Here is a 17,935-nt window from a genome sequence, read left to right as displayed (position 1 = left end):
ATGCAAAAGGAGCATAAGGTTGTTCAGCCTTCTCCTTCTTGTCAAAAAAATGTGGTACAGAGATGTTTCATGTTCTTGTTTAAACCCTTGAGGGTGGCTCTAAAGGTGACCTTCCCCCATGGATATTGGAGGAAAGTGTCCTTGTCTTCCACCATGTTGAGTATTTTTGGAAATATAACTCTTTTTGGGTCAAATGTGAATAGGTACTGGCAAATCAGGCATACCAGCCCCATCTTGAATGCATCTTCCTTGTCTTTGCATTTGAAAAAAGCCTTCTTGAAGTCGCACATTTTCACACTCATGCTCCCTTTAAAGTATTTAACCGAGAGAGGTGGACAACAGCGCAATTTTTCTTGGTCCAACTCAGGATAAACGCCGAAACATAGGCCGGTAACTAACGCATACTCCTTCATACCAAATACAAGCTTTTGCCCATTCACCATGAAAGTTATCTCCTTGGAGTTTGAGCTTAACCTCCTCATCAACATTTGATGTACAATACTTCCTGAGAACTGCAAGAGGGGGGCTGTGAATAATGATCTGAACTGGGTATTGTACACACTCTCCAGAAGATCCATTTCCTCGAACTTATTCACAATCTTCTTCAGGGTGAGGGCACTTTTCCACGAAATCCGACCGGGAAACTCAGTAACAGTTGTTTCTACCATCTACAAAAGGAAACAACATCATCAAAAATGTTAGAACAAACACATACAAACGTAAGAACTTAGCGAATCGGGAGGAACCTAGCGATTCGCTAAGTGCCTCCCGATTCGCTATGTACTTAGCGAATCGGGAGGCACTTAGCGAATCGCTAGGCACTTAGCGAATCGGGAGGCACTTAGCGAATCGAGAGGTACCGAGCGAAACCGTTAACTGAACATAAGACAGCATTACCGAATCGGAAACAATACGAAACTAATCAGAAACAAACAATAAACTTAACATGCAAAAACCCTAAACAAAAAATCTGAAACAAACACTTAAACTTAACATGCAAAGACCAAAATCCATAAGCAAAAAACCAGAAAATGATCGACCACAACTAGGTATTTAGCGAATCGCTAGGTATTTACCGAATCGGAAGGTACTTACCGAATCGGAAGGTACCTAGCGAAACCCTGATGAAACCCTAATGGCAACAAAAATATACTGAACAGAAACCCTACTGGCAAAAAATATATACTGAACAGAAACACTTAACATTACACTAACATGCAAAAACCACCAATGAACAAAAAAGCAGAAAATGATAATGAACTAACCTTAATGACGAACGAGAAGAAAGCAGAAATGATCGGGCTTGACAAGATTCAGTGAAGAGAAAATGGGTTAGAGAGAGAGTCGGGCGGTTGAAATGAAATGTTCTGAATTTTTTGAATATATAAGGTCTAGCGCGTGTGAGTACGCGCGTCTCTTCAACTTCCGTAGCGAGTCGGAAGGCACTTAGCGAATCGGGAGGGACTTAGCGAAACGGAAGGGACTTAGCGAAACGGGAGGCACTTAGCGAATCGGGAGGGACTTAGCGAATCGGGAGGGACTTAGCGAAACGAGAGGTCAACGAGCTCCAGCTAAGAGAAGATGGTTTGAATACGTTTTCGCTACTATATTTTAATAACGAAATCGAATTCAAACCATTCTCCTAGCTGGAGCTCGTAGTACTTAGCGAATCGTCAAGTACAAAATTTTTTATTGGTTTCATAGGTAATCTATCTCGTTTGACAAGGTATCAACAACAAAGTCATGGTTTTGAAAAGAACATGTGTTAGCAAAACAAACCCTATAATTTTACATGGAAACATTTAGATTCTTCAGAAAAAGTCTTTGAAGAAGCGATCGTTGAACTCCAGATAAGAGAAAATTGTTTGAAATTTATTTCTTTAGCTTAACGACTAACGAAATCAAAGTCAGCCAATCTTTGCTTATCTGGAGGTCAATGATAGATTCTTCAAAGGCATTTTCTGAAGAATCTAAATGTTTCCAATGTAAAATTAGAAGGTTTGTTTTGTTAACACATGTTCTCTTCATAACCATGAAGTGATGTAAATACCTTGTCAAATGAAGTTCATGATTAACTATAAATAACAAAAAATCTTTATACTTAGCGAATCGCGAGGTATACTTAGCGAAACGGTAAGTCCGTAGCGAAACGGTAAGTCCGTAGCGAAACGGTAAGCAGATCTGAAACGGAAACACATACGCTTTTATCAGACAAAGATTTTCTGCAAATATGAACAAATAACAAATAATAACTTAACGAAATGCTCAAACATGAACCAATATGAACCATATAAGAAATAAGAATCAACAAAACGGAGAAAATGATGGACATAAAGGAAATATGAAAAGGTTTTTGAAATGAAGAAAATGTAAACAAGAACATAACTGTTAGAATGAAGATCTACCTCGACGCCGTTCAAATAGTTAGAATCGGAGAACTCACATAAACCCTAGTATAAGAAACCTGCATGCAAAATAGATCTAGGATTAGAAATCGGCAATAGATAAACATAAATGAATTAGTTAGGTTAGAAGAGCTCTGATCGGGTTTGATTTGTATGGATATTGGAGGAAACGGAGACGTCGTCGCCGCCGGCCGCCGTCGTCGCCGGCCACCGTGAGTGAAGGAGAGAATTGGAGAAGAGAGAGAAAAAAATTTAGGGAAATGAAATTATTTGGGTATTTATACAAACCTCTAATCCACTTCGCGAAACGCTAAGTGACTTAGCATTTCGCGACAAGGGCAAAATCGTATAAAAAAAATAGAACACCACGAGCGCAAAAAAAATTATAAAATTCCACCGGGTCAAATAAACAAGTTTGCAAGGTCATTTCGTCAAATTTCCCAAAAATTATTAGGGTTCGCGCTATGTGTATAATATTGAAATTCAAATTAATTAAATTGTCTATCATCGATCAATTTAGTTTTGCAACTTTGAATCTTTGATTGAGATTTTACTAGTTGATTTAGTTTGAATTATCGTCATGAATGGATCTTGTTTGTTGCCTGTAAGCGACGATCTCTCCATACTAGCTCCGGTCACTTTGTGCTATCAATGAATCACTCTATAAGGGCGCGCATAAGCAGATCATTATCCAAATGGTCGATTTCACTAATAACAGCTAAGATTGATGGCGCATCTTTCAACTGCATCCGGAGCTATGATTCCTTCCGTCAATTTAGGACTGATCTCAATCGGTGTCGCCATCAAGCATCAAGGTTGTCCTATCTCTCCATCTCTGTTATTTTACTTTAATGCATCCGACTTGCATATCGCTTATCATATTTATGCATTGTCAATCTAGTTGCATTCATTAGCTGTTTCCAATAATCTGCTCGGTTCATTCTCTGTATATATGGCATATTATATTAATCCACCAATCATTTTAAGATTTCGTTTGCAACTCAAAGTTGAGGATTCATGGCGATGGCCAATGATATGCTTGAAACTATTTGCACAGCTTATATAGTTGTGGTTTAACAGGGATATACGACCATGTGAACGCTATACTACTAAGATTCCTATGTTTTTTCTTATTATCAGTCACTGACAAAGTTTATTATTGAATTATTAGCATTACCGGAGAAAAAGTTCTGCATGATGCTTTCTATTATTGCTCTCACAAACTTAGGGATGCTAAAAGAAGGGACAACATATATGTGGATAAAGAGGCCAATGAGTTCTTGATCAGAAGAACTAACCTTCACCCTTCTGAGAAAAATCTACCTTTTCAATTTGCTACCCATTTTTAAGAGAACCCTATTCCTTGCTCTTCTTAGGCCCTAGCCGCAATCCTAAAGGGGCAACCCAAGATATGGATGGGAGAAGCCTTCTTCAATCCCAAAATTTCAATCAAGGATTCTCATTCTTGCAGCTTCTGGTGATGATCATCTCATACTCATCATAAATGTTAACTTTTCAAACCCACACAAGCCTTGGAAAGGACAAAAAGTTGTTTCATCACCCTCAAGTTCTGTACATTGGCTTCGATTATACACAACGTACCATCTGCAAACAGAATGTGAGAGGCCCGAAGATGCTTCTACGATTCCCAATAGTCAGACTCAGACCTTTAATAAGACCCGAAAACTATTTTGGACATAATTATGTTAAACATCTCCACAACAAAAGTGAAGAGTAAGGGAGACAGGGTTTACCCTACTGAAAGTCTCTAAAATTTGTTTATAAGAACTAAGAAACACGCAATAGAGATGAAGAACTTGATAACTATAATACATTTATCCGTCAATCCCCATTCTTCTCATGGCATAGAGAAGAAAATCCATGTTAACTTGATCATTCGTATTTTCAATGTCCAGTTTACAAAAGGCCCCAACCACTCGTCACCTTCTCTGAATATAATCAGCGGTAAGAGCCACATCAAAGATTTGTCTTCCTCTGACGAAGGCCATCTGGTTATTGAATGGGGAAAAATACTAACAAATAGAATCAAGTTGCCTTCTTAAATTGACACCATCTCCTCTGGGAAACGTTATAGTTGGTTGACACCGTCTTAGTGCTTTGCTATGGCTAGTGTTGCTAATACATATAGTCTCTTTTGGTCAAATTGAGAATGAATATTCTGAAAACCATATTTCAGACTATTTTTAATTCCTTTCTGATTTTACCTGAAACTCTTGTAGTTTCAATCATAGATGACAAATAAGCTCAATAAAAGTCCCTATTCAAGGTAACAACTTCATTGGATTTGTTTAATCTGAACGCGAAGGTAACAATAGAATAAATATGCACGAATGAGTAAGAATAAAATCAATGGAGATTTCACAATGAAGTTTAACTCTCACAACCTGTCTAATTTCCTTTCTTTTGGTCTAGTATAGACCTGAAGCTTATCTGCCTGTATGTCCAAGGCAGAGGTGTTTGAGAAGAAGGTATGGCAACATAGACACTGCGTAAATAAAATAGCAGTGACGAGCATAAAAGTATGCATGTGCCTTAAGGAGAAAATGACTCTAACTAAGAATAAGACACTAAAGAATTAAGGTACCAATCTTCCAAATAACCATCTGTCTGTGATAAGCATCTGCCTTCTCGTTTAACTATCACTCAAAGTTAAGGCTTAGGTTTTTGTGGGTATAAACAACCCCTTTATCTCCATCTACCACTTGCCCATTGCCTCTTACAATCCTGCATACCATTTTTTTTTCAAAAACATTAACCTCTTTTTTGATCATGTTATGTTCTGAAATCAAAGTTATTGAAACTTTTTAAATGAAATTTGTATATCAATGAGAAATTGAAGTGGAATAAGACATATTTCACATACCATCTTGTCGTTAAGAGTCCTTCAACTCCAACAGGGCCGCGTGCATGGATTTTGCTTGTGCTTATCCCAACCTTCCATGAAACGTGATAAAATGTGATGAAAGGTTAAGAAACATCAATTAGGCACTCATGAACAAACAATTGCTATAAATATGTCTAACCTCTGTTCCTAGTCCAAACCGAGCTCCATCACAGAATCTTGTACTTGCATTATGGAAAACTGCTGCACTGTTAAGACATTTATTTTTGTGAGTCAGTACTGAGCTTTTAACTTCGCAAAAAATTCAAAATGTGTGAAGTCATTAACATGATAATTATTTCCTTCAATGATTCTTTCTTTTTGTGCAAACTCAAAACTACCTGTCTACTTGACTCAGGAAATATTCAGCAACTTCCTTGTCCTCAGCTATGATGCAGTCACTATGGTTGCTGGAAAACAGATAAGGCAGCAAAGTCAGGTAATTATATTCATTTTCTGTAGACAACTATAAGAAAATAATCAATCAGAAAACATACCTTCCATGCTGATGGATATGATCGATAGCAGCATGCACATCATCTACTATTTCAATGGTGCAAGCCCTTGAACTATACTCATGATGTAGTGTCTCTGCTTCATCGATATTCAGTAAACCAGTTGCTTTTGGTCCACCATACAGATGAACACCTGCAAAATAACAGACACGCCATTTGAATCTGTTAGAAAATGAATAATATTAGAAATTTGATCAGCTCTCCTTAACCATAAATTCTTGTTTGATTCGTAGCAGAAAGCTTGATCTTATTTAGCCGGTTTTATCTTTTACCTTCCAATTGGAGCTCTTCAACAAGCTTCTGTAGCTCACCGTTGGCAGCCAAGTCAGCGTGAACTAGCAGTGTTTCCTGGTCAAAAGACATACTTTATCAATCTAATATCATCAAGATGACTGAACTTCTGAAATACCACATTCAACTAGAAAAATACCATAGCATTACAAGCTGCCGGGTAATCCAACTTTGCATCCAAGATGATCTTCTCAGCCATATCCATCTTTGCTGACTTGTCGACATAAACATGGCATATTCCATCTGCAGGAAAACAAATGTCACTTTAATCCGTCGAACAAGGTACAATAAATCAAAGGATTTTTTTTTTACCAGAATGACCCAGAACTGGGATTTTTGTGGACTCTTTTATGTGAGAAACTAGTTTGTTGCTTCCTTTAGGGATCACAAGATCAATCACATCATCAAGCTGAAAGACAGAAGGCCACCATCAAGAATCAACAAAAATTACTAAATGCCAACAATTTGACTAAAGGGTTATTACCTTAAGCAGGTCAGAAACTTCATCTCTTGAAGTCACGAGGCCAATGAGCATTTTCCCCACAGAATCCGGGATTGCCTCTGTTATAACCTACAGTGACGCAAATTTAGCTTTAGCTTTCAAGTCAGAGTCCCAAACAAAATCGACAAATAGGAATGAAATCAAACCTTGTGTAAGATTGCATTTGTATGGTTAGCTTCTTTCCCACCTTTCAACAGTAGTCCATTTCCACTCTTGATTGCCAGTGAAGCAATCTGTCCAACCATTATAATTTCTCCTTATCATCTGAGATAGATTAATTAAGGAGACAGAAGAGAAGGTTGAGTGAGTCTTCTTCACCTGTACTAACACATCTGGTCGAGACTCAAAGATGACTAGTAGAACTCCCAAAGGATGTGTTTTCTTCTCCAAGATGAGTCCATCTGCAAGCTGCAAAAAGATCCACAATTTAATTTTTTAGAAATACCAAATGATTTCGCATGAGATAATGCAAAATCCCTCCTCACCTCCATCTTCCGCAATATGCAGCCTATTGGTTCTTCCATGTCAGCAATCACTCGTATAGATTTTGCTAGGGCAGATACCTGTATACAATAATACAAAGAAGCCTCCATGTGAGAACACAACTGTAAGTAAAAATCTTCTTCTTGTTAAACACATATGGAGAAGAAGGATCATCTAGTCCTTTTTTAGACCATAGTTTTTTTTTGTTTTTTTCTCGAGGAGCCAGTACATCATAAGGTGTTTTAGTAGGAAGAATCGAACTTGAGATCTCAACCTCAACCTCGAAGCTCAAAAATCTCACATGTAGTTTATGATGTAAGAAAAATGGGCCAAACATTATTGTGCAGTGTTAAAATACTCACCTTCCCAGGTTTCAGGATCAAACACGATGTCAGCGACTTGTCATAACAGCGTGTCTCAGCAGTGTAAACATCTACTTGATTCTCCGCATTGATTAAGCTTTCATTTGCCTCCAAGGCATCAGCTATATCTAACAGAAGTTTCCTTCTCTCTTCTGAAGATAATCCCCGAAGCTTTCTAGAACACTCATGAGCTGCAACAGCCATCTCTCGACCATTAACATCATTAACGTCAGGAACCCACAAATGCGCTTCTTCATGAAAGAGAGTGCCAACACATTCCCCGTTTATTGCCTTTGTGATATTCTGCGGCACAAAGCCACTTCCAAAGAGATCGATGCAGATTCAGCTAAAACATATATATGGAAAAACTTTTGCATGCATGTATGAATGTATGTGTATGTTTGTACCTGGCAATAATAACAGGGGTACCCGAAAGAGCAGTATTGATGGCAGCTTTGACTTTCGCATGCATGCCTCCTCTTCCCACTCTGGATTTATCCCCAAACGTGATTTCCCCTTCGTGCTTTTGCTTAACGTAAGTATGGATCAGCTTAGAATTCGGATCATTAGGTGGACCGCTGTAAAGGCCATCCACATCCGTCAGTAGAAGAAGTAGGTCGGCTTTCAATTCCAGGGCCAGTAAGGCAGCCAAACTGTCGTTGTCCCAGAATATACCAGAAGAATCCTGCATGTTCACACCATTAAGCTTCAAATGTCTATATAAAAGAACAATGCATTTGGATGTTTGGAATTCAAACAATTCAGGTAGTTCATCGATGAGTAGTTACAGTGTAAGGAGCTCTCCTAGTACTTATAGCGTCGTTTTCATTGAAAATGGGAATGCTTTTCAACGCTAGTAAAGTGTCAACTGTTTCAGAAAGCTGTTCTCTGAAATCTGGATCCTTGAAGTCAATATCGGTCACCAGAAGCTGAGAAGAGGTCATGTCCAGCTGCCCAAATCAAACAAACAAACTTAAATGTGAGCCTTACATGAATACGACACTTCCAAATATAGCAGCAGCAGCAGCTAGAGTACTGACCTGGCTGAATAAATTGTCATAAACCGCCATAAGCCCGTTCTGCCCAACAGCCGCACATGCCTTCCCGTCTATCTCAAGCTGTGGTTTTTGGAGATCCGCAAAACTACACGAGACAGGACAAAGTAGGTAATCTTATGTTGTGTTTAGTTAATGTGGGACAGACACATATATTTGGAAAACCACCTGCTATGGACCAATCTTCTATATCGAAGCCTTTGGCGGCCAGCTCCGACAGCACCTGAGGACACTAAGATGATCTCAAATCCTTGAGAACTGAGCTCTTCAATCTGATGAAATATTGAAAATGGTTTAAACATCAAAAGTTCCCCTACTTGTACATTGATGAAGATTTTGACATCAACATTTACATAATAATAATAATAGTCTCAATACCTGCTCAAAGATAGCACCTACTCGGCCGATGGCCAGTCGTCCATCGTCCCGTGTCACGATTGCTGTCCCCATCTGTTGTTTCGATTAGAAAATTATAATAGAAATTGAAAATTTATCTGCTTGTAATTTGCTGTAACTGAAATAATTAATTTATATGTAAAAGTTTTAGTCTAATAAATTTTTTTGGTAGGTACATTCATCGATCTCCAAATAACTGTTAATCACCCAACATACATATATATATATATATATATATATATATATATATATATATATATATATATATATATATATATATATATATATATATATATATATATATATATATATTGTTAAAGTTATTTATCAAAGGAGCTACAAATACAAATGCTGCACATCAAACTCTCTCATATATATATGTTTAATATGTTATACCGAAAAAAATTGATCAATTGGATCTATGATTTTGAGATAATAAAAAAATGATATATTATGGGTCTATTCAAATAATGACGCATGTACCAAACTTGATTCCTTCGGTCTTAATTTAATAAAACAATTTATTTGAATTTATTATTATGTTTGTGTTTTCTTAATTGAATTTGTTTGATTGTATAGTTGAATTCTAGATCGACTCAATGTATATGATACATCCAATTCGTCTTACATTATCAAAATGATTCAAAATGCCATATAAAAGCCAACGTTAAACAGAATGCGATCTGCAATCAACCTTGATATTACTTGTTAATCGCAATTATATCAGTTGTCCAATGGTTTAAGGTGATCAAATCAATGAATGAATACAAGATAAAATATATAGAGACAGACAGTGAACGAAGGTGGTTGTACATAATAACATTGGAAGGGTGAAGAATGAATAGGAACCTTAATTATATACCTTAATGACGACACGTTTAACGTTGTTGAGTAAGCTACGAGCAGAATCCATGGTGAAAGAATCTGTTTATGAGTCAGGAGGTTTTGCTAAGGAATAATAAAGGTAAACAGTGAGTGAGCGAGATGTCATAAATGCAGATTTAACAATAATAATAATTATAGCTTAATTAGGATTGACTAAGTTTCATCATGTATGTACACGTGTATATAATCTCTTCAGTTTTGACTTGGCTTCCTCAACAAAAATAATTATATATAATTTTAACATTAATGAGCTTGCTTTGAGTTTTTCAATTATTGAATGGTCGATTCACTTTCATGTATTATTATTATTATTAACATTATGATATATTCATATAAATATAGATATTTGTTTTGGTGAATAATTTTAATGAGAGGATAAAAATATGTATTTTTTTTTTAAAAGCCAACATCAATCATCAAACAAACAAACAAACTTAAACAAGGTTGACTGGGTTTTCTATTAATTTGGTTAAATTTGTTTTCAGATCCAATTTTTCATGCTTAACAATAGGAGTCAAGGTTGAATTGACTTTTATTATTAAACAGATGTTTTTCTCAAGTTAACAAAATAGGATCAAAGAATCGGTTTTAGTATTTTATGATCATTCTATTCTATTTTTTTTTTTTGTTATGATACAAACTCTATCTATACAAATGATTGGTTTAATAAAAATGAATTATAATAAAGAGTATTGTATAAAAGATCTATTGATAATTATAATTTTCACTAAGTAGAAAGATTGTTGTTTAAGAATTGGTGTAAAGTATGTTAATAATTTTCTACATTCAAAATAAGAATATTTAATTTTTATTATTATTATTAAAGCTTTAAATTAAAGTAAGGGGGGTTTATTAATATATAATTAATATCAAGAAAACAACAATGTAAATGATCAACAATGTCATACATACAGAGATTAATTAAAAAGTTGTCATCGGGCATGGCAATTATACTGCAAGTTTAATTACTATATTATATGTATTGAAAAAAGTTTGCATACAAACAAACAAACATTAAACATCATCAAGCTTTCTTTTTCCTATTGAGAAAAGGTCTTCTTCCAATTATGGTGCTCTTGATAGGTTGTGAAAATAGGCCCCTCAAGATGGCTAGAGTCGCAAATCCAATGAAAGGGGCATATGTCTTTATTAGCTTATCTGATGACTTTGGAGAACCAACTATTTCAGACAGTATAGCAACCTGAAAAATATTATAATTAAACTTCAATCACAATCACAATCACAAATCACAATCACTGAAGAGATATCTAACTAAAAACCCTAATAATAATTAATAGAGATATATGATTGAGGGTTTTGCATAAAAGTAAATTACTGAACATATGGGGTAATAATTTAAGAAAATACATTCTGTGAAGAACAAACAAACAAACACATATAACATCATTCTTGAAAACTCTATTCATTCCTTAAATATTATTTATCCCTTATTCCTCTACTAATGTCTTTGTTTGTCCTAGGTTATTATTCTAAACCATCTCCATCAAACAAACGGGATTATCTGAAACAACCCGGGTAGTTATTCAAACAAGGCCTAAGTGAGTGTTACTTTTCAGTGTTATTCAAGCTACAAAGTCAGTCCAATCCATTGCCTTTATGCAACACATGAATCTACTACTGTAATATCATTATATCATTCACCAACAGATAATTGTAATTATAATTGAATACCCAGACAATAAACAAAAATTGAGAGAAGAGTGTAGTAGTAGTAGTAGTAGTAGTACCATGGAAGTGAAAGTGGAGACACCATAGATCAAACAGGTGGTGTGCAACCAGGATTTGCCAGCAAGAATGCCATAGATATTGGCGAGCGCCAGAGGCCACTGAAGGAAGAGCTCGAGCCAAACAAGGCCGACAAAGAAATGGGGCTTATCGACGACCAAATAATCGCCGAATTCACGGGCATACCAGAGTTTAAAGTCGACGAGAATCTCAGGGAAGTAGTGCGGCGATAGAAAAGTCTGGGCGTCGAGGAGAGGCGCTGCCACAGCGATGATCGTGAAGAATAACAACAGTATTACATCTACAATAGTAGTAACTATGGCCCCCATCCTCTCTTTCTTTCTTTCTTTCTTTCTTTCTTTCTCTCTAACCAAACCAAACCAAAATTATGGATCTCTTTTTTCTTTCTTTCTCTCTTCAAACCAAACCAAACCAATTTTTGGGATCTAATTGGGGGGAGACCTCTCAAATTCAACATTATTATAGCCCCCACATTTTCCCTTTATTTCCTCTTCTTTTTCTATATTATTTCTTCTTTACCCTTTTATATTTGTTAATGATTAAACTTATACATGTATATGAGTTTTTAAATTTGAACTAAACAAAAACATAAAAATATTTTTCATATTTAAGCTGGTTCAAAATTTTAAAATGGCACCCTTAAAGAATTCTTAAAGTTATATTAACAAAATTTTGTCTTTAACGGTTTCAAACTTCGTTAACTTATTATCTACTTTGTATTTATAAATAAATAAAATATTTATATCACTAATTTAACTACCGAATTTCAACGAATTGAAGGTTTGTATACCAAATTTTAGAGAATCAGTAATCAAAATACCTAAAATTAGGTAGTTGAATTAGTGATATTTTTTTTATCTATTTATAAATGATACAAAATCTAATTTGATATAAACAAGTAAGCAAATACCTTAAATTGTGAGGTTTAAAAAAATTAATCCATAATTCTAAATGACCCAAATAAAAAGTCTCAATGTTGAGTAACTTAAAATTAGTTTATAGAAGGAAACGAAAAAGCTAAACTGAAAGATAAAACACAGTCAGAAGAAAACAAGAAGAATTCTAGGAAAAAAGAAAGTAACGAAGAAATGAAAGTAAAAGGAATTAAGGTGAGGAGGAAAAGAAAATTTGCTATAATGCAAATGATCAAGATGGAAATATAAGATGAACATCAGGTTGTTGTTGAGAAAATTCAAGAGAAAAACACCCAGAATTACAAAGCTGATAAAAAAGATTCCAAAACCGATATGGAGTCTGAGGCTGAAGCCGGAGATAATAAAGACAAGAACACAAAAATTCAAGTTGAAAATAACAAAGTTAAAACCCTAAAATTCTCAAAAACAATTATTTTTATCAAATCAGAACGAGCTCGTACAAAGAGAGGATTTAAAATGAGAAACAACAATACTCATCATCCTTTTCAATAGAATCTCATTTCATCGTCAGAGAAAATGAAAGAAAACCTCTCAATGAAAACGGATGGAATGCAAAAATTATAAGTTGAGACGGTTAGATTTGAATGTAGTCTTTGTTTTTTTTAATTTCTGATTTTTTTAGAATTTATTAATAATACTAATAAGTTTTTTATAGTTCTTTATTGTCATCCTTAATCATAGCTAAGGTTTGTTTGGTTTTGATTTATTTTTAAAATTTTAATAAAATGGTTTTAACCATTTTAAAAAAAAAAATATTATTTCTGATTTAATTAAAATGTATATATTTTTACAAACTTTGAGCTCAAAGTTATATATGTTTTTAATCAAATAAAAAAAATAACTATTATTTTCTCAAAATTGTTTTTAAATGGTTCATTTTATATTTTGGAGAGAGATAAAAAAAATATATAATTATTTTTGATAGGGGAGGGGGTATTTGGGAAATTTGAGGAAATGACCCCAAAAAGGGGGCTAATAGCCGATGGTGCGGGCCACTAATTTTTATAGCGCTGGTGACCCCCAAATTTTTTAATGACCATTTTACCCATGCGTCACGCACCCTCCAGATGCGTGACGCACCCTGAACCCTATAAAGACTTAATTTTTTTTTCATTTTCGTTTCATTTTCTCTCTCATCCATTCTTCCCTTTCTTCTCCGCCGTGAACCCTAATGGTGGCGGAGAAGACTTTCTCTCTTTTTCATCGCTGAAGAACCGATCGAAGAGGCACCGTGGACCATTCCACCATATTCAATGGCCTATAGCTGCGAAGAACTTCCAACGGCGAACGACGACGACCGAAGATAAAATTTCCACTATATTCGTTTATATTTTGTGTTGATTTCGTTTACATATGATTGTTTGTGTTGATTTCCTTTACATATGATTGTTTGTGTTGATTTCTTTTACAGAACATCATTGATTCGCCCTGATTCGTTGAATGCAGGTTGGTTGGTTGGATGCGTCACGCAGGGTGCGTCACGCAGGGTGCGTCACGCAGGGTGCGTCACGCAGGGTGCGTCACGCAGGGTGCGTCACGCAGGAATCTTGAATCTTTGTGGTTGTTCAGGAGCCGATCATAGAACTGATTAATGGAAATCCTAAGGCTGGCTGGAAAGCGGACATGAATCCTAAATTTTATAATTTCACAGTGAGTTTTATGGGCTTAGTTTAGATTGTGCTTTATTTGCCAACTCAATTTATGAATGTATTCCTTTCTAATCATGTCAACTATTATTTTAGGTTAGCCAATTTAAGCGTCTTCTTGGTGTGAAACCTACACCTGCACATGCTTTTAGGGGAATTCCAATTGTTGTTCATCCAAGAACTTCAGATTTGCCAGCTGAATTTGATGCTAGAACAGCTTGGCCTCAATGTCACACAATTGGAAGAATTCTTGGTAGTTCACTTATATTGTCTTTTTACCAAATTATGTTTTTCTTTTCTATAAGCATTCATTCTAATGTTTCTCTTGTCTCAATTGTGGTGATAACTGCTGCACTGTTCCAATATAAAGATCAGGTAATGAGAAACACTACTTATTTGCTTTCCTCAATTAAATTTGGTGGATTTTTCAACTGAATAATGAGTTCTTCCTTGTTAATATATAGGGTCATTGTGGTTCTTGTTGGGCTTTTGGTGCTGTTGAATCCCTATCTGATCGTTTTTGTATCCAATACAACATGGTGATTTTTTGTCACAGACAATCTTGAAAAGTTTGTTTATGTTTTAGTCGTTATATCATCATCTTATATAACTGAACTTTACTTCATTACAGAATATATCACTCTCTGTGAATGATATTCTTGCTTGCTGTGGATTTTTGTGCGGTAGCGGTTGTGATGGCGGTTATCCTATTTATGCTTGGAGATACTTTAAGCATCATGGTGTTGTCACAGAAGAGGTTGAGATTATCCCCTACTGTGCACTGGAATGTTCTAGAACTTATCTATAGTCTTTTTTTAATCATTTTTGTTGTTGGCAGTGTGACCCTTATTTCGATAGTACTGGTTGCTCCCACCCGGGATGTGAACCTGCATATGACACTCCCAAGTGTTCGAGAAAGTGTGTAAACACAAACATGCTCTGGAAGAAATCAAAGCACTTCAGTGTCAGCGCATACAGAGTCGGTTCAGACCCACACAGTATTATGGCAGAAGTTTACAAGAACGGACCAGTAGAAGTTGCCTTCACTGTTTATGAGGTAAACTAGAAAGGAGGAAATTCAAATTATCAGGATTTACTTTTGTTGTAATGTTGCTACAAGCTTATTTGCTTTCTTTCGTGGATGCAGGATTTTGCGCACTACAAATCAGGAGTTTACAAACACATAACGGGTGATGTTATGGGTGGTCATGCTGTGAAGCTGATTGGATGGGGAACTTCTGCTGATGGGGAAGACTATTGGGTAAATGTTCTTCTTTTGTATTTGGAATGAAATGTCATTGAATTAGTGTTATGAATAGGATAAAATCACAAAATTTGGAAGAATGAGCCTAAATTTATGCTAATTTTCCGATTCCTAGATTTTCATTGCAATAATTGAACTCTTTCTTAATAATTTGCAGCTTCTAGCAAATCAATGGAACACAGGCTGGGGAGATGTGAGTTCTGTTTGTTGGTTACTTGGTTTTAGTTGAAAGCCTAAGAATGTTCCTGATTATGGTATTTATCTTTAGTTATCTGGAAATCTTTTATGTAGTTTCTTGATTTGGTATAACCTCTAACAGCGTCCAAGAAAGGAAATTTATTTATTTGTTTGTTTGTTTGTTTTTAGGATCCAAATAATAATAATAATTTGTTTTTGAGGTTTAATCAATTGGTTTGTTTGTTTGTTTTTATGAACAATATTACAGTCCCATCTTGTTGCAGAGAAAACAATGATATGATTATCCCATCTCCAAGATCAGAGAGTGAAATCCTTTCATCAACTCATGCTAAGGCATTCTCATATAACGAGCTAAGGAACGCCACCAGAAACTTTCGCCCTGACAGTCTTTTTGGCGAAGGTGGATTCGGTTATGTATTCAAAGGTTGGATTGATGAACAATTGTTCACTACTTCAGGATTATGGACACAAAATTAGAAGGACAATATCCTCAAAAGGGAGCCTTTATGGCTGCTAACCTTGCTCTGCAGTGTCTAAAATCAGAGCCTAAAGTACGCCCAAAAATGTCACTGGTTTTAGCCACCTTAGAAGAGATCCAGTCCTTGAAAAACACATCCAAAACTCGAACTGCTAATGACTCGAAAAGTAACTTACCACCAAAAACGCATCATTGCTCGCCCATGAATACGACACATTCTGCTGCCTCTCCATCACCAGCCCACCGGCAGCAGCCTCGAGTACGATGAACAAATCTTTTTTTTTGTTAGAATTGTCTTATATGTTGTGCCAATTTGAGTTTTGCTGTAAACTCTGTACTATGTATATATACAACACATTTGTTATAGATTATTCTTCATTTAAGTTGGTTCAAGCATTTAATTTATTTATCTCGATCACAATCATAGTCACGATAATTGGAGAAATAGCAGAAAAGTAAATTATTTTTTTTTATTTGTTATTTGATAAGAGAAGTATGATTGAGGTAAATCTTTGAATTTTGAACGAAATGATTTAATGGTTTAGTTTCAAGTTATAGAGGGTTAAACAAGTCTGGATAGTTACAAATAAATTGTGATTTGTGAACCAGAAGTTGTGATTTGAGGTAAATGTAATGCTTTACAATATAAAAGTTTACAAATAAATTTTAACAGAGTCCAAGATAGTTAAATTGTTATTATTTGAAGTTAAAATTTGTAGTAGAATATCTCATTCCAACATAAAAGGCACAAACACTAAAACTGATATAAGCAGAATTCAGTACAATAATGAGTAGCAGAATTGAAGCAATCAACCTTAATAGGCAGAGGGGATCATCAACAATATATGCACAAGATTTGTCTGAAACTGAATACCCTAAAATGAACCCAAGAAAATATGTGATGTTGTTGGTAGTTCACCATTCAAGAGTTCACAAAGTGTTAAAACATTTTCAAGTTCTAATAAAATCTCAGTATCTCTATTATAGGGACAAACCACCCTACCACCTCGGAAAGAAGTAGTCTGCAGTCCAACTCTGCTCAACAACCTCCCTTACTTTCATATTGTACTCGCATTTGTTTTCACTGAACATCCTTGCCGCTTCTGAGTTGCCAAGTGAGTTTGGGTTCGGGTCACAAAGCAACGACTGCAGAAAAAATAGAACCCTTATAAGTTTTGATGTAATTTTGATCAGATGCTATCCATGACTCATGTTGTTGTTAGCAATGTAACTAATTAGGTATAACTTTTTGTATTTTTTAGTGTGAGCTTGGTTTAGTTAGTTCCAACTTCAAAATCAAACAAACCCATACCTGGATGGAGGTAAGTATAGCAGTTACATCATAGATTGGGCTCCATTGATTTTGGAGAAAAACCAAACAAATATCCAAACTGCGTGACGCACCTGCGTGACGCACCTGCGTGACGCACCTGCGTGACGCACCTGCGTGACGCACCTGCGTGACGCACCTACGTGACGTACCCGTATTTCGCCGCCGCCGGTGACATTTATCTAATCAATCTCCAATCCCTAAACCCTAACAAAACAATGCGAAAGAAATAAAAGAAGGAGGAAGAATACCAGTAGTAGCGGACATCTCCTTCGTTGGGATTCCGACGTCTTCGTCGGGGGTCGTCGTCGGAGTTCGTCGTCGGGAGTCGTCTTTTTAGAGAGAAGGAAGAGAATGGAAGAATGAGAAGTGAAGAGAGAGAACAAGAAAGAAAGAACTGAGAAAAACTGTAATTTTTTTAATTATATAGTAAGGGCATTGTGGACTTTTCACAATGCCCTCAGGTGCGTCACGCAACTGGAGGGTGCGTGACGCAATAGGGGTATTTTCGGCAGAAAATT

At 35.7% G+C, this 17,935-nt stretch overlaps 3 protein-coding genes across 3 annotated transcripts; 1 reads left to right on the top strand and 2 right to left on the bottom strand.

The window, feature by feature from the left end:
* Positions 1 to 4,979: 4,979 nt before the first annotated feature.
* Positions 4,980 to 9,880, bottom strand: LOC124927660 (delta-1-pyrroline-5-carboxylate synthase-like). Its single transcript, XM_047468116.1, has 19 exons — positions 9,774 to 9,880; positions 8,894 to 8,965; positions 8,684 to 8,787; positions 8,501 to 8,603; positions 8,249 to 8,410; positions 7,868 to 8,145; positions 7,461 to 7,779; positions 7,101 to 7,178; positions 6,934 to 7,023; positions 6,762 to 6,848; positions 6,598 to 6,684; positions 6,426 to 6,522; positions 6,253 to 6,356; positions 6,095 to 6,170; positions 5,805 to 5,955; positions 5,649 to 5,717; positions 5,450 to 5,516; positions 5,290 to 5,360; positions 4,980 to 5,150 (listed from the first exon to the last, which is right to left on the bottom strand). The coding sequence occupies exons 1-19, from the start codon at positions 9,822 to 9,824 to the stop codon at positions 5,066 to 5,068; spliced, it is 2,151 nt and encodes a 716-aa protein (XP_047324072.1). The 5' UTR covers positions 9,825 to 9,880; the 3' UTR covers positions 4,980 to 5,065.
* A 763-nt stretch (positions 9,881 to 10,643) lies between these two features.
* On the bottom strand, positions 10,644 to 11,988 carry LOC124926908 (sigma intracellular receptor 2-like). The gene is made up of 2 exons (XM_047467232.1): positions 11,545 to 11,988; positions 10,644 to 10,997 (listed from the first exon to the last, which is right to left on the bottom strand). Exons 1-2 carry the CDS (start codon positions 11,869 to 11,871, stop codon positions 10,821 to 10,823), a joined length of 504 nt encoding a protein of 167 aa, XP_047323188.1. The 5' UTR covers positions 11,872 to 11,988; the 3' UTR covers positions 10,644 to 10,820.
* A 2,070-nt stretch (positions 11,989 to 14,058) lies between these two features.
* Positions 14,059 to 15,661, top strand: LOC124926427 (cathepsin B-like protease 2). Its single transcript, XM_047466653.1, has 8 exons — positions 14,059 to 14,148; positions 14,241 to 14,397; positions 14,515 to 14,519; positions 14,609 to 14,683; positions 14,776 to 14,901; positions 14,983 to 15,201; positions 15,292 to 15,405; positions 15,566 to 15,661. Exons 1-8 carry the CDS (start codon positions 14,122 to 14,124, stop codon positions 15,635 to 15,637), a joined length of 795 nt encoding a protein of 264 aa, XP_047322609.1. The 5' UTR covers positions 14,059 to 14,121; the 3' UTR covers positions 15,638 to 15,661.
* Positions 15,662 to 17,935: the final 2,274 nt, after the last annotated feature.

This window comes from Impatiens glandulifera, chromosome 2, assembly GCF_907164915.1.
Source record: "Impatiens glandulifera chromosome 2, dImpGla2.1, whole genome shotgun sequence".
Classification (NCBI taxonomy): domain Eukaryota; kingdom Viridiplantae; phylum Streptophyta; class Magnoliopsida; order Ericales; family Balsaminaceae; genus Impatiens; species Impatiens glandulifera.
Note: the sequence above shows the minus strand (reverse complement) of the source record. Positions and strands in the feature narration are given on the sequence as shown.